The sequence below is a fragment of the Vigna unguiculata genome, chromosome 9, assembly GCF_037176805.1.
Source record: "Vigna unguiculata cultivar grain cowpea cultivar isolate G323 ecotype 2 chromosome 9, ASM3717680v1, whole genome shotgun sequence".
Classification (NCBI taxonomy): domain Eukaryota; kingdom Viridiplantae; phylum Streptophyta; class Magnoliopsida; order Fabales; family Fabaceae; genus Vigna; species Vigna unguiculata.
The window spans coordinates 23,232,922-23,250,448 of record NC_140800.1 but is presented as its reverse complement, the minus strand read 5'-3'; the positions used below and the strand labels follow the sequence as shown (position 1 = coordinate 23,250,448).

The 17,527-nt window shown below is 42.2% G+C and overlaps 1 protein-coding gene across 1 annotated transcript; it reads left to right on the top strand.

The window, feature by feature from the left end:
• The first annotated feature begins 10,502 nt into the window (after nucleotides 1-10,502).
• On the top strand, nucleotides 10,503-16,500 carry LOC146883687 (uncharacterized). The gene is made up of 3 exons (XM_085666703.1): nucleotides 10,503-10,790; nucleotides 10,986-11,043; nucleotides 11,093-16,500. Exons 1-3 carry the CDS (start codon nucleotides 10,503-10,505, stop codon nucleotides 16,498-16,500), a joined length of 5,754 nt encoding a protein of 1,917 aa, XP_085522829.1.
• Nucleotides 16,501-17,527: the final 1,027 nt, after the last annotated feature.

Here is a 17,527-nt window from a genome sequence, read left to right as displayed (position 1 = left end):
CTACTGTTGCCAAGAAATGTTATCGACGGATTGCAACCATTGGAAAGTAACAAATATCAAGTTGAATTTGATCCTGGAAGAAGAGAATAAGTTTCAACTTGTGAAAAACTAAAAGTCCCTCACAAGATCATAATAAACTTACATTAAAACTAGTGTCTTAAGATTCGGGACAAATCTTCTCGAAGAAGGAGGGTATGATGTGAATTGCATATGGGTCAAATGGAGGATGACTAATGTGCCGTGTTGATGCAGTTTCTTTTATTTAAATAAGGGCTCAATGCTTTGTAAAATTGGTTGACAAAATTGTGTTTGTGCTTAATCAATTAATGGGCTTTAGTTTTGCTTTATCTTCAAGTTGAAATAAGGGTCCATATGCCAACTTAAGAACCAACCTTTGGAAGATCAAGAGGACCTTTGCTCAAAGTTTGTGGATGACTTTTTGTAGCCCTAAATTCAGTTACAATCAACCATTAAGTGGCGGATCGTTATTAGCTTGACTGGATCATTAATTAATAGCTTTAAGCGGGATGATATTGAAATTTATGTGTCTTTTGTAATTCTGATGGTTAAACCTCCTATATAAGTTGAACCATTTTCATCAATGAAGGCAAGATGAGTTTTATTCAGAAAAAAAACAAGTTTTATCTCATCTATCTTAGTGAGAGTGATTCTCCTAAGTTCTTGAGTGATTGAAGAATCCATGAGTTTAATCAAAGGTCCTTTATCCCTTTGTGTGTTTCAACTATTAGGCTTATCTTCCATTCTTGGAAGTGTGATGTCTATCAATTTCTGTGTCATCTTCTTTTATGTTTCCATTTTCTCGTTTTAAATAATTTCTCAAATTTCTTGCTTGTTAGCATTCCAACAATGATAGATCAGTAAAACAAATGGAACCCTGTGGATTCACATCATTTGGTATTCAGAGCCTGGCAATCTAGATTTGGAATAGGAAAGGAAGTTTATTCTACAAAGTGTTTAGCCGAAGGCCATCCATGTTTAGCTGCATTCGATTATAGAAGCCAAAATAATGTTGTGAGCCAAAGATTGGTGGAGAAACTCCAGTTACCAGCAACCTTTCATCTGGATGAAGCATGGATCAAATTTAGTACATGGGAATGTGTGAAAGAAGTATTATGTTATATTGCTCCCATCGACTCTTGTCATCCTCATTTGGGATGGGCATGGCTTCGTTTTAAAACACTCTGTCTTGATGAACGTTCCCCTTATTTGAGGCATGAGGGACATCAAAAGAAGTAGAAATTTATGACACCAAGATAAGTCAGTAAGGATCAACGTAGGCTGAAGGGGAAAACAGAAAAAGAAAGAATACAAAAAGAAGTAATATAAACTACAGAAGGAAGGGAAAATAAAGAAAAGAGAAATGGAACTAGAGAAAGTTTATTCGTCAATGTTTTTTCTTCTACAGTTTGTGATGTCATTTTACAGGAACAAAAGGATAAGCTTGTGAATGAAACACACCAACTTCCATGTTTAAAAAGGAAGCTTGTTCATAATGCTTTATTATGCATTTGGTCCGTCGATAAGAAGCAAATTCGTCAAACACAATGCATTGAATTATTTATTGTTTCATATCAAGGAGGGGTACTGTTGCCAAGAAATGTTATCGACGGATTCCAACCATTGGAAAGTAACAAATATCAAGTTGAATTTGATCCTGGAAGAAGGATATAAGTTTCAACTTGTGAAAAACTAAAAGTCCCTCACAAGATCATAATAAACTTACATCAAAACTAGTGTCTTAAGATTCGGGACAAATCTTCTCGAAGAAGGAAGGTATGATGTGAATTGCATATGGGTCAAATGGAGGATGGCTAATGCGTCGTGTTGATGCAGTTTCTTTTATTTAAATAAGGGTCCAATGCTTTGTAAAATTGGCTGACGAAATTGTGTTTGTGCTTAACTAATTAATGGGCTTTAGTTTTGCTTTATCTTCAAGTTGAAATAAGGGTCCATATGCCAACCTTTGGAAGATCAAGAGGACCTTTGCTCAAAGTTTGTGGATGACTTTTGGTAGCCCTAAATTCAGTTACAATCAACCATTAAGTAGCGGATCGTTATTAGCTTGAGTGGATCATTAATTAATAGCTTTAAGCGGGATGATATTGAAATTTATGTGTCTTTTGTAATTCTGATGGTTAAACCTCCTATACAAGTTGAACCATTTTCATCAATGAAGGCAAGATGAATTTTATTCAGAAAAGAAACGAGTTTTATCTCATCTATCTTAGTGAGAGTGATTCTCCTAAGTTCTTGAGTGATTCAAGAATCCATGAGTTTAATCAAAGGTCCTTTATCCCTTTGTGTGTTTCAACTCTTAGGCTTATCTTCCATTCTTGGAAGTGTGATGTCTATCAATTTCCGTTTCATCTTCTTTTATGTTTCCATTTTCTCGTTTTAAATAATTTCTCAAATTTCTTGCTTGTTAGCATTCCAACAATGATAGATCAGTCAAACGAATCGAACCCTGTGGATTCACATCATTTGGTATTCAGAGCCTGGCTATCTAGATTTGGAATAGGAAAGGAAGTGTATTATACAAAGTGTTTAATCGACGGCCATCCATGTTTAGCTGCATTCGATTACAGAAGCGAAAACAATGTTGTGAGCCAAAGATTGGTGGAGAAACTCCAGTTACCAGCAACCTTTCGTCTGGATCACGCATGGATCAAATTCAGTACATGGCAATGTGTGAAAGAAGTATTATGTGATATTGCTCCCATGGACTCTTGTCACATTCATTTGGGATGGGCATGGCTTCGTTTTAAAACACTCTGTCTTGATTAACGTTCCCTTTATTTGAGGCATGAGGGACATCAAAAGAAGTAGAAATTTATGACACCAAGACAAGTCAGTAAGGATCAACGTAGGCTGAAGGAGAAAACAGAAAAAGAAAGAATAGAAAAAGAAGTAATATAAACTGCAGAAGGAAGGGAAAATAAAGAAAAAGAAATGGAACTAGAGAAAGTTTATTCGTCAATGTTTTTTCTTCTACAATTTGTGATGTCATTTTACAGGAACAACAGGATAAGCATGTGAATGAAACACACCAACTTCCATGTTTAAAAAGGAAGCTTGTTCATAGTGCTTTATTATGCATTTGGTCCGTCGATAAGAAGTAAATTCGTCAAACATAATGCATGGAATTATTTCTTGTTGCATATCAAGGTGGGGTACTGTTGCCAAGAAATGTTATCGACGGATTGCAACCATCGGAAAGTAACAAATATCATGTTGAATTTGATCCTGGAAGAAGAGAATAAGTTTCAACTTGTGAAAAACTAAAAGTCCTTCACAAGATCATAATAAACTTACATCAAAACTAGTGTCTTAAGATTCGGGACAAATCTTCTCGAAGAAGGAGGGTATGATGTGAATTGCATATGGGTCAAATGGAGGATGACTAATGCGCCGTGTTGATGCAGTTTCTTTTATTTAAATAAGGGCCCAATGCTTTGTAAAATTGGCTGACAAAATTGTGTTTGTGCTTAACCAATTAATGGGCTTTAGTTTTGCTTTATCTTCAAGTTGAAATAAGGGTCCATATTCCAACTTAAGAACCAACCTTTGGAAGATCAAGAGGACCTTTGCTCAAAGTTTGTGGATGACTTTTGGTAGCCTTAAATTCAGTTCCAATCAACCATTAAGTAGCGGATCGTTATTAGCTTGAGTGGATCATTAATTAATAGCTTTAAGCGGGATGATATTGAAATTTATGTGTCTTTTGTAATTCTGATGGTTAAAGCTCCTATATAAGTTGAACCATTTTCATCAATGAATGCAAGATGAGTTTTATTCAGAAAATAAACGAGTTTTATCTCATCTATCTTAGTGAGAGTGATTCTCCTAAGTTCTTGAGTGATTCAAGAAGCCATGAGTTTAATCAAAGGTCTTTTATCCCTTTGTGTGTTTCAACTATGAGGCTTATCTTCCATTCTTGGAAGTGTGATGTCTATCAATTTCCGTTTCATCTTCTTTTATGTTTCCATTTTCTCGTTTTAAATAATTTCTCAAATTTCTTGCTTGTTAGTATTCCAACAATGATAGATCAGTCAAACGAATCGAACCCTGTGGATTCACATCATTTGGTATTCAGAGCCTGGCTATCTAGATTTGGAATAGGAAAGGAAGTGTATTATACAAAGTGTTTAATCGAAGGCCATCCATGTTTAGCTGCATTCGATTACAGAAGCGAAAACAATGTTGTGAGCCAAAGATTGGTGGAGAAACTCCAGTTACCAGCACCCTTTCATCTGGATCAAATTCAGTACATGGCAATGTGTGAAAGAAGTATTATGTGATATTGCTCCCATGGACTCTTGTCATCTTCATCTGGGATGGGCATGGCTTCGTTTTAAAACACTACATCTTGATGAACGTTCCCTATATTTGAGGCATGAGGGACATCAAAAGAAGTAGAAATTTATGACACCAAGACAAGTCAGTAAGGATCAACGTAGGCTGAATGAGAAAACAGAAAAAGAATGAATAGAAAAAGAAGTAATATAAACTGCAGAAGGAAGGGAAAATAAAGAAAAAGAAATGGAACTAGAGAAATTTTATTCGTCAATGTTTTTTCTTCTACAATTTGTGATGTCATTTTACAGGAACAACAGGATAAGCATGTGAATGAAACACACCAACTTCCATGTTTAAAAAGGAAGCTTGTTCATAGTGCTTTATTATGCATTTGGTCCGTCGATAAGAAGTAAATTCGTCAAACACAATGCATGGAATTATTTCTTGTTGCATATCAAGGAAGGGTACTGTTGCCAAGAAATGTTATCCACGGATTGCAACCATTGGAAAGTAACAAATATCATGTTGAGATTGATCCTGGAAGAAGAGAATTAGTTTCAACTTGTGAAAAACTAAAAGTCCTTCACAAGATCATAATAAACTTACATCAAAACTAGTGTCTTAAGATTCGGGACAAATCTTCTCGAAGAAGGAGGGTATGATGTGAATTGCAATGGGTCAAATGGAGGATGACAAATGCGCCGTGTTGATGCAGTTTCTTTTATTTAAAAAAGGGCCCAATGCTTTGTAAAATTGGCTGACCAAATTGTGTTTGTGCTTAACCAATTAATGGGCTTTAGTTTTGCTTTATCTTCAAGTTGAAATAAGGGTCCATATGCCAACTTAAGAACCAACCTTTGGAAGATCAAGAGGACCTTTGCTCAAAGTTTGTGGATGACTTTTGGTAGCCTTAAATTCAGTTACAATCAACCATTAAGTAGCGGATCGTTATTAGCTTGAGTGGATCATTAATTAATAGCTTTAAGCGGGATAATATTGAAATTTATGTGTCTTTTGTAATTCTGATGGTTAAACCTCCTATACAAGTTGAACCATTTTCATCAATGAAGGCAAGATGAATTTTATTCAGAAAAGAAACGAGTTTTATCTCATCTATCTTAGTGAGAGTGATTCTCCTAAGTTCTTGAGTGATTCAAGAATCCATGAGTTTAATCAAAGGTCCTTTATCCCTTTGTGTGTTTCAACTCTTAGGCTTATCTTCCATTCTTGGAAGTGTGATGTCTATCAATTTCCGTTTCATCTTCTTTTATGTTTCCATTTTCTCGTTTTAAATAATTTCTCAAATTTCTTGCTTGTTAGCATTCCAACAATGATAGATCAGTCAAACGAATCGAACCCTGTGGATTCACATCATTTGGTATTCAGAGCCTGGCTATCTAGATTTGGAATAGGAAAGGAAGTGTATTATACAAAGTGTTTAATCGACGGCCATCCATGTTTAGCTGCATTCGATTACAGAAGCGAAAACAATGTTGTGAGCCAAAGATTGGTGGAGAAACTCCAGTTACCAGCAACCTTTCGTCTGGATCACGCATGGATCAAATTCAGTACATGGCAATGTGTGAAAGAAGTATTATGTGATATTGCTCCCATGGACTCTTGTCACATTCATTTGGGATGGGCATGGCTTCGTTTTAAAACACTCTGTCTTGATTAACGTTCCCTTTATTTGAGGCATGAGGGACATCAAAAGAAGTAGAAATTTATGACACCAAGACAAGTCAGTAAGGATCAACGTAGGCTGAAGGAGAAAACAGAAAAAGAAAGAATAGAAAAAGAAGTAATATAAACTGCAGAAGGAAGGGAAAATAAAGAAAAAGAAATGGAACTAGAGAAAGTTTATTCGTCAATGTTTTTTCTTCTACAATTTGTGATGTCATTTTACAGGAACAACAGGATAAGCATGTGAATGAAACACACCAACTTCCATGTTTAAAAAGGAAGCTTGTTCATAGTGCTTTATTATGCATTTGGTCCGTCGATAAGAAGTAAATTCGTCAAACATAATGCATGGAATTATTTCTTGTTGCATATCAAGGTGGGGTACTGTTGCCAAGAAATGTTATCGACGGATTGCAACCATCGGAAAGTAACAAATATCATGTTGAATTTGATCCTGGAAGAAGAGAATAAGTTTCAACTTGTGAAAAACTAAAAGTCCTTCACAAGATCATAATAAACTTACATCAAAACTAGTGTCTTAAGATTCGGGACAAATCTTCTCGAAGAAGGAGGGTATGATGTGAATTGCATATGGGTCAAATGGAGGATGACTAATGCGCCGTGTTGATGCAGTTTCTTTTATTTAAATAAGGGCCCAATGCTTTGTAAAATTGGCTGACAAAATTGTGTTTGTGCTTAACCAATTAATGGGCTTTAGTTTTGCTTTATCTTCAAGTTGAAATAAGGGTCCATATTCCAACTTAAGAACCAACCTTTGGAAGATCAAGAGGACCTTTGCTCAAAGTTTGTGGATGACTTTTGGTAGCCTTAAATTCAGTTCCAATCAACCATTAAGTAGCGGATCGTTATTAGCTTGAGTGGATCATTAATTAATAGCTTTAAGCGGGATGATATTGAAATTTATGTGTCTTTTGTAATTCTGATGGTTAAAGCTCCTATATAAGTTGAACCATTTTCATCAATGAATGCAAGATGAGTTTTATTCAGAAAATAAACGAGTTTTATCTCATCTATCTTAGTGAGAGTGATTCTCCTAAGTTCTTGAGTGATTCAAGAAGCCATGAGTTTAATCAAAGGTCTTTTATCCCTTTGTGTGTTTCAACTATGAGGCTTATCTTCCATTCTTGGAAGTGTGATGTCTATCAATTTCCGTTTCATCTTCTTTTATGTTTCCATTTTCTCGTTTTAAATAATTTCTCAAATTTCTTGCTTGTTAGTATTCCAACAATGATAGATCAGTCAAACGAATCGAACCCTGTGGATTCACATCATTTGGTATTCAGAGCCTGGCTATCTAGATTTGGAATAGGAAAGGAAGTGTATTATACAAAGTGTTTAATCGAAGGCCATCCATGTTTAGCTGCATTCGATTACAGAAGCGAAAACAATGTTGTGAGCCAAAGATTGGTGGAGAAACTCCAGTTACCAGCACCCTTTCATCTGGATCAAATTCAGTACATGGCAATGTGTGAAAGAAGTATTATGTGATATTGCTCCCATGGACTCTTGTCATCTTCATCTGGGATGGGCATGGCTTCGTTTTAAAACACTACATCTTGATGAACGTTCCCTATATTTGAGGCATGAGGGACATCAAAAGAAGTAGAAATTTATGACACCAAGACAAGTCAGTAAGGATCAACGTAGGCTGAATGAGAAAACAGAAAAAGAATGAATAGAAAAAGAAGTAATATAAACTGCAGAAGGAAGGGAAAATAAAGAAAAAGAAATGGAACTAGAGAAATTTTATTCGTCAATGTTTTTTCTTCTACAATTTGTGATGTCATTTTACAGGAACAACAGGATAAGCATGTGAATGAAACACACCAACTTCCATGTTTAAAAAGGAAGCTTGTTCATAGTGCTTTATTATGCATTTGGTCCGTCGATAAGAAGTAAATTCGTCAAACACAATGCATGGAATTATTTCTTGTTGCATATCAAGGAAGGGTACTGTTGCCAAGAAATGTTATCCACGGATTGCAACCATTGGAAAGTAACAAATATCATGTTGAGATTGATCCTGGAAGAAGAGAATTAGTTTCAACTTGTGAAAAACTAAAAGTCCTTCACAAGATCATAATAAACTTACATCAAAACTAGTGTCTTAAGATTCGGGACAAATCTTCTCGAAGAAGGAGGGTATGATGTGAATTGCAATGGGTCAAATGGAGGATGACAAATGCGCCGTGTTGATGCAGTTTCTTTTATTTAAAAAAGGGCCCAATGCTTTGTAAAATTGGCTGACCAAATTGTGTTTGTGCTTAACCAATTAATGGGCTTTAGTTTTGCTTTATCTTCAAGTTGAAATAAGGGTCCATATGCCAACTTAAGAACCAACCTTTGGAAGATCAAGAGGACCCTTGCTCAAAGTTTGTGGATGACTTTTGGTAGCCTTAAATTCAGTTACAATCAACCATTAAGTAGCGGATCGTTATTAGCTTGAGTGGATCATTAATTAATACCTTTAAGCGGGATAATATTGAAATTTATGTGTCTTTTGTAATTCTGATGGTTAAAGCTCCTATATAATTTCAACCATTTTCATCAATGAAGGCAAGTTGAGGTTTATTCAGAAAATAAACGAGTTTTATCTCATCTATCTTAGTGAGAGTGATTCTCCTAAGTTCTTGAGTGATTCAAGAATCCACGAGTTTAACCAAAGGTCCTTTATCCCTTTGTGTGTTTCAACTCTTAGGCTTATCTTCCATTCTTGGAAGTGTGATGTCTATCAATTTCCGTTCCATCTTCTTTTATGTTTCCATTTTCTCGTTTTAAATAATTTCTCAAATTTCTTGCTTGTTAGCATTCCAACAATGATAGATCAGTCAAACGAACCGAACCCTGTGGATTCACATCATTTGGTATTTAGGGCCTGGCTATCTAGATTTGGAATAACAAAGGAAGTGTATTATACAAAGTGTTTAATCGAAGGCCATCCATGTTTAGCTGCATTCGATTACGGAAGCGAAAACAATGTTGCGAGCCAAAGATTGGTGGAGAAACTCCAGTTACCAGCAACCTTTCGTCTGGATCACGCATGGATCAAATTCAGTACATGGCAATGTGTGAAAGAAGTATTATGTGATATTACTCCCATGGACTCTTGTCACATTCATTTGGGATGGGCATGGCTTCGTTTTAAAACACTCTGTCTTAATTAACGTTCCCTTTATTTGAGGCATGAGGGACATCAAAAGAAGTAGAAATTTATGACACCAAGACAAGTCAGTAAGGATCAACGTAGGCTGAAGGAGAAAACAGAAAAAGAAAGAATAGAAAAAGAAGTAATATAAACTGCAGAAGGAAGGGAAAATAAAGAAAAAGAAATGGAACTAGAGAAAGTTTATTCGTCAATGTTTTTTCTTCTACAATTTGTGATGTCATTTTACAGGAACAACAGGATAAGCATGTGAATGAAACACACCAACTTCCATGTTTAAAAAGGAAGCTTGTTCATAGTGCTTTATTATGCATTTGGTCCGTCGATAAGAAGTAAATTCGTCAAACATAATGCATGGAATTATTTCTTGTTGCATATCAAGGTGGGGTACTGTTGCCAAGAAATGTTATCGACGGATTGCAACCATCGGAAAGTAACAAATATCATGTTGAATTTGATCCTGGAAGAAGAGAATAAGTTTCAACTTGTGAAAAACTAAAAGTCCTTCACAAGATCATAATAAACTTACATCAAAACTAGTGTCTTAAGATTCGGGACAAATCTTCTCGAAGAAGGAGGGTATGATGTGAATTGCATATGGGTCAAATGGAGGATGACTAATGCGCCGTGTTGATGCAGTTTCTTTTATTTAAATAAGGGCCCAATGCTTTGTAAAATTGGCTGACAAAATTGTGTTTGTGCTTAACCAATTAATGGGCTTTAGTTTTGCTTTATCTTCAAGTTGAAATAAGGGTCCATATTCCAACTTAAGAACCAACCTTTGGAAGATCAAGAGGACCTTTGCTCAAAGTTTGTGGATGACTTTTGGTAGCCTTAAATTCAGTTCCAATCAACCATTAAGTAGCGGATCGTTATTAGCTTGAGTGGATCATTAATTAATAGCTTTAAGCGGGATGATATTGAAATTTATGTGTCTTTTGTAATTCTGATGGTTAAAGCTCCTATATAAGTTGAACCATTTTCATCAATGAATGCAAGATGAGTTTTATTCAGAAAATAAACGAGTTTTATCTCATCTATCTTAGTGAGAGTGATTCTCCTAAGTTCTTGAGTGATTCAAGAAGCCATGAGTTTAATCAAAGGTCTTTTATCCCTTTGTGTGTTTCAACTATGAGGCTTATCTTCCATTCTTGGAAGTGTGATGTCTATCAATTTCCGTTTCATCTTCTTTTATGTTTCCATTTTCTCGTTTTAAATAATTTCTCAAATTTCTTGCTTGTTAGCATTCCAACAATGATAGATCAGTCAAACGAATCTGTCCCAACCACACCCAAGTAGACGGCCATCAGAGAGCACGATGGCCGCCTACCACACAGTCGCCCTCGCACAGAACCAGGCAGCCATTAGAGAGCGCGATGGTCGCCCACCATGCAGAGCCGCTTACCACACAGGAACCCCTCCGTATGGACAGCACGGCCCCCACCTAGCTCCACACCCCTTGTTAAACCACGTGGCCGGCAAGCCGAAGCCCGACAGCCGATTTCCACACGGAAGGCACCCTCCCAAAAGAAAGCCCCCCTTTTTATGCATCTCATGGCCGAGCACCGGACGCCGCCAACACTTGAAGGACATGAAGGACCCCTTGGTAAATTCTCCCCTTTTACACTAGATCCAAGAAGGGCTAAAAAAGGAGTATTGGGCCAGAAAGCCCATCCCAGGTAGGACCCACAGGTAAAAAGGTATAAATAGCACACTATCCCATGCATTCATTACGCATTAATGATTCTCTGAAACCCTGACATCACCAGTGCTGACTTAGGCATCGGAGTGTCTTTTGCAGGTCCCCTGCGCCGCCCTCAAGCCCCCCTTTGACGAAAGAAGACCGGCCCCCAGAAGACGTACAAGACCCTTGGTTGATTTGTGGATTACAAAACTCGGTCCTTTAAGAACAATTGGCGCCCACCGTGGGGCCGAAGAGTATTTCACAAATCCAAGGTAAACCCCGGAAGCGAGATGGTGTCCACGCGAAGCAGAACAGCAGAAGTCCCCCCTTGGTGCCGACTGTGGAGGTTGGCGACCCCGGCCCCGCCTCGGAGGTGTCACGCATCCTGGAAGCTCAAGTCAGGATGCAGGAGTTCGCGGAGTATAAAAAGAGAAATGCGGAAGAGATGCAAGCACTAAGGGAAGAAAACTCCCGCCTTAGGCGGAAAATTGAGACAGACAAAGCGACCGGGGAGCCAAACCCCCCTCATTCGAGGATGGAGGCCCCCCCTCAATCGAAAAATGACCCCCCTCCCTATTCAAAACTTGAGGTCCACCCTACTGAGGACGAGAGTGAATACAGGCCCACCGCTCCAACCCTGGGCGGCAATTATAGCTCCTTCGCCTCCAGAAGAAACCGCCGCCACCCCTTCGTGGATGGGATAACGGAGACACCTCTACCCCATAAATGGAAGGCGCCAACAGTCACCTACGACGGAACCACGGACCCAGATGAATTTATATCCATCTATACCAATCAAATAAGCTTGTACTCCACTGATGATGCAGTGCTATGCAAATCATTCTCAGTAGCCCTCAGGGGATCGGCCCTAGAGTGGTTTATGAGCCTCCCCCCCTACACCATCGACTCCTTCGCTACACTCACCTCTACCTTCACCACGCAATTTGACACAAGCAAGCGGCATGATCTAACCACAATCGCCCTCCTCAACCTCAGACAAGAAGAAGGAGAACCCCTACGAGTTTTTATCGACAGATTCGGGGCCATTGCCATGAAGATCAAGGACCTCACCCCTAACCTCATCTTGATGTACATGATGACCTCCCTCAGGCCGGGACCTTTCGCCGACGAGCTGGCGATGCGCCCCCCCCTGAGTATGCAGGAACTTCGTAAGAGAGCGGCCATGTTTATAAGGGTTGAAGACATGAGGCGTTACCAGAACAATGCCCAACCCGCCCCGGTGCGGACAGAGACCAAAAGGACCAACAAAGAGCCTATTCCACGGGACCATAACCGACCCTTAGAACGCAGACCAGCAAAGTTCTCGAACTATGCCCCCCTCAACGCACCCCGGTCCCGCATACTCGATGAAGTCCTACAAGCAGAGCTCCTCCCCCCACCCAAGAAGTATCAAAACCCGCCCAACGCAGATTTGAGCAAGTATTGTCACTACCACCGCAACAATGGCCACACCACCGACGAATGCGACACCCTGCGAGACAAAATCGAAGAACTCATCCGAGCTGGACATCTAAGGCACTATGTAAGAGAAGTTGGGGCGGGTCCACCCAGACCCCGTTACGACAGGAACGATAACAGGAGAACCGAGCGTCGCAATGACCAACGAGTCGAACGCCGAGAGCCCAGGAGAGAGCCAGCCAGAGCACAGAACGCGGAACAAAGGGAACCGCCACAGCCACAGCCGCGACGAGCGGATGACAGACCCCCCCTACGAGGAACGATCAATACGATATCAGGAGGATTCGCAGGAGGAGGAAGGTCCTCTTCATCGAGGAAGAGGCACCTACGGGCCGTCCAGCAAATACACGTAATATCCAGCCGAACACAAAGAAGAATGCCGCCCATCACTTTTTCAGACTCTGACTTTCAAGGTACCGACCCCAACCAAGACGACCCCATGGTCATAACTGTAGAAGTCGAGAGCTTCGCGGTAAAGAAGGTTCTCGTTGATCAGGGAAGCTCCGTGGACATCTTGTATTGGAAAACATTCAACAGAATGCAGATACCCCTCGCTGACCTGACCCCTCACAATGAGCCCATATACGGATTCTCAGGCGAAAGAGTCCCCACCAAAGGGTACATCGACCTTCACACAACGTTCGGAGAGGGAAGGCAGACCAAAACCATTCCCATTCGCTACTTGGTCGTCGACGCCCACACGTCCTATAACATCCTCCTTGGCCGTCCTTCCATCAACGCGCTTGGCGCCATAGTATCCACCCCACACCTTGTAATGAAGTTCCCATCCCCGGAAGGCAACATCATCACAGTACATGGCGACCAACGCGCAGCCAGAGAATGCTACATGGCAAGCCTAAGACTCCCAGTCCCACCCTTGACAACCCACAACATTGAACATTCCCAAGCCCACCCCACTCTGTACGGCGATGACCTGGACCCCAGACTAAACTCCAAAACACGCCTCGAACCGGTGGGCGAAACAAGGCAACTCCCACTCGAACAGCAAGGCCATTTCCTCCAGGTTGGAACTTCCCTTCCTGAAGGCGAGGTAGATCACATAGAGCAAATTCTCAGACAAAATGCCGACCTCTTCGCTTGGTCCGCAGCCGACCTCCCCGGCGTTCACCCTAGGATAGCCGCCCACCGGCTATCCGTCTTCCCTAACGCAAAACCCATCTCCCAGGAAAAAAGGAAGCTTGGAGAAAGTAGAAGACAAGCGGCTATGGCAGAGGCTGAAAAATTGAAACAAGCCGGTTTTGTCGGTGAGGCCCAGTACACAACCTGGCTCGCCAACGTGGTGCTAGTCAAGAAACCCAGTGGGAAGTGGCGTATGTGTGTAGATTACACAGACCTGAACAAGGCCTGCCCCCGGGACGCTTACCCATTACCTAGCATAGACAGACTCGTTGATGGGGCCGCAGGACACGCCCTACTGAGCTTCTTAGACGCTTACTCCGGCTACAACCAGATACCCATGGCCGATGAAGATAAAATCAAAACCGCGTTCATAACTGAGGAAGCCAACCTTTACTATAAAGTCATGCCCTTTGGTCTCAAAAACGCCGGCGCTACGTACCAACGCTTGATGGACAGAGTCTTCCAGCCACTCCTGGGCAAGACAGTAGAGGTATATGTCGACGATATCATCGTCAAGTCCCCCAACGCACAACAACACTCCTCAGACCTAGCGCAAGTCTTCAAAGCCCTGCGCACCTACAACATCAGGCTCAACCCTGAAAAATGCACATTCGGAGTAGACGGCGGAAAATTCCTGGGCTTCATGCTCACGCAGCGAGGAATCGAGGCCAACCCTGAAAAATGTCAAACCATCATCGACATGAGAAGCCCCACGAATGTCAAGGAGGTGCAGCGATTGGTGGGCAGACTAACCGCCATCTCGCGCTTCCTCCCCAAGTTGGCAGATAAGATCAAACCAATGATCCAACTCCTGAGAAAGTCGACAAAGTTTACCTGGGATGACACCTGCGAGCAGAATTTCAACACTCTGAAGCAACTCCTCACCACCCCCCCGGTCCTGACCAAACCCGATCTCTCCCTCCCCCTTGTTATGTACATAGCTGCGTCCGCAAACGCCATCAGCTCTGCACTCGTCCAGGAAAGGGACAACACCCAACACCCAATATACTTCACGAGCCGCATCCTCCAAGACCCCGAAACACGATATCAGGTGGTAGAGAAAGTAGCCCTCGCAATCATAACAGCGGCGCGTCGCCTACGACCATACTTCCAATCACACACAATCATCATCAGAACGGACCATCCCATACAAAAGATCCTGCAAAAACCTGATTTAGCCGGTCGGCTATCCTCCTGGGCCGTCGAACTGTCAGAATTTACAATCCGATACGAACCACACGGACCCATCCGAGCACAGTGCCTGGCAGACTTCGCCAATGACCTTCAAGAGCAAGCCCCTTGCGACACCCGGTGGACCATGCACGTAGACGGCTCCTCAAACCCGCTAGGGGCCGGCGCCGGCATCGTACTGGAAGGACCCGGCAACGTCCTCATAGAGCAATCTCTACGTTTTACCTTCAAAACATCCAACAATCAAGCTGAATACGAGGCCATCATTGCCGGCCTCAATTTGGCACAAGACGTTGGCGTACGCAAACTCCTATGCAAGACAGACTCAAAACTCACCGTAGGACACCTCAACGGTGAGTACCAAATCAAAGATCCCACCCTCGCACAATACTACCACATGGTAATCTCCCTGGCTGAGCACTTCGACACTTTCCAAATTCAACACGTCCCACGAAGCGAAAATACCCGGGCAGACATCCTCTCAAAGCTCGCTAGTACCAAAAAGAAAGGTCGTTACAAGTCACTCCTCCAACACACCATAACCGCACCCTCCATTGAGCAACAAAACCAGTGCTTAAACATTACTACCACCAACACTTGGATGGAGCCTTTCATCCGATACCTAGAAACAGGGGTCATCCCGCCAAATGAAGAAAAAGGGTGGGTGCGGAAAGCGGCACGATACACGCTAATTGGGGGCGAACTATTCAGAAGAGGCTTCAGCAAGCCCCTGCTCAAGTGCGTAACTAAGGAAAAGGCCGACTATGTCATCCAAGAAATACACCAAGGCATCTGCGGCTACCACTCAGGACCCAAAACCATGGCCGCCAGAATACTACGCGCCGGATATTACTGGCCTACAATGGAAGACGACTGCACCACATACGTCCAAAAATGCGTCCAATGCCAAAAGCACGGACCAGTTACACACATGCACCAGGAAGAACTACACCACGTCTCCTCACCCTGGCCATTCTCAAAATGGGGGATGGACATCATCGGCCCTTTCGCACCAGGGAAAGGCCAAGTCAAGTTCCTTCTTGTTGCGGTCGACTACTTCTCCAAGTGGATCGAAGCAGAGCCATTAGCCACCATCACAGCCAACCAAGTCCAGCGCTTCGTTTGGAAAAACATTATCTGCCGCTATGGAATCCCTCACACAATCATAACCGACAACGGCCGCCAGTTCATAGACAAGGACCTCGCTGACTTCTACCACAACCTGAACATTACCCACATAACGAGCTCCGTCGAACACCCTCAAACCAACGGCCAGGCTGAGGCCGCTAACAAGGTCATCCTCGGGCAATTAAAGAAACGCTTGGACGGAGCCAAAGGCAAATGGCCAGACGAACTACTCGAAGTGCTATGGGCATATAGATGCACTCCCCAGTCTTCGACCCACGAAGCACCGTATACTCTAGTCTACGGAACAGACGCTGTCATACCAGTGGAAATCGGGGAACCCTCAATCCGACAACAACACCACGACGCACAGATAAACGCCGACTGCATGGCCACACACCTCGACCTCCTTTACGAAACAAGGGAAAAGGCACGAATCAGGGACTTGGCGACCAAATTGAGGGCAGCAAGAAGGTACAACTCCAAGCTGAAACCACGTTCTTTGCACAAAGGAGACCTCGTATGGAGGATGGCTAGCAAAGCCCGCAAGCACGAAGGCAAGTTCTCATCCAACTGGGAAGGACCTTTCCGAGTACTTAAAGAGGTCGGCAAGGGAGCCTATCGCCTGGAAAAACTATCCGGAGAGCCGCTTCCCAACACTTGGAACATCTCTCACCTCAAATTCTATTTTAGCTGAACTACACTTGTAATCTGATGTACTCTTTCCTAACCCGGCATTTTTTCCCTAAGGAGGGTTTTGGCTGGGAAGGTTTTAACGAGGCATCACCCATCAATGAAATACAAGTTTGTGCATCTCTATTCACCACAGCTCCCAGCCACTACTCTAAGTGTCGCTGGTCGACTAATTAACTCCCGGCCACTGCTCTAAGTGCCGCTGGTCGAATAAATTAACTCCCAGCCACTGCTCTAAGTGCCGCTGGTCGAATAAATTAACTCCCAGCCACTGCTCTAAGTGCCGCTGGTCGAATAAATTAACTCCCAGCCACTGCTCTAAGTGCCGCTGGTCGAATAAATTAACTCCCAGCCACTGCTCTAAGTGCCGCTGGTCGAATAAATTAACTCCCAGCCACTGCTCTAAGTGCCGCTGGTCGAATAAATTAACTCCCAGCCACTACTCTAAGTGCCGCTGGTCGAATAAATAAACTCCCAGCCACTGCTATAAGTGTCGCGGGTCGAATAACTTAGCTCCTACCAACACTCTTAAGTGTTGCTGGTCAAATACGTAAACTCCTAGCCCCTACTCTAAAATACCGCTAGACAAACTTAACAATCACATGCCGCTACGCACGACAAGTTAAACATTCTGGTATACGGAAAATTAAAATTGACAGATTTAAAAACAAAGTATATGACAACACCACCATTTCCATAAATTTCCAAATATAATTACAATGATAACAAAGTTCAATACAGGCACATTCGCCCTCCAAACAAACCGGCAACACACCGACAAAACATTATAGTCCCCACACGGACATACAAAAAAGAACTAAACAAATTTCGGCGTCCTCGCCCCCAATATCTACACTAATGTTCCTCCTCAACTTCATCCACCTCGTCGCCCGCCGCGTCCTCCTCCACACCATCGGCTTCCTCATCAGCAACCACCTGCTCCACCCCCTCATCAACCATGGTGGCCGCTGGAGTCGTCACCAATGTATCTTCATTTGCAATAGTGACCGCCTCCTTCTCAGCCTTGAGCC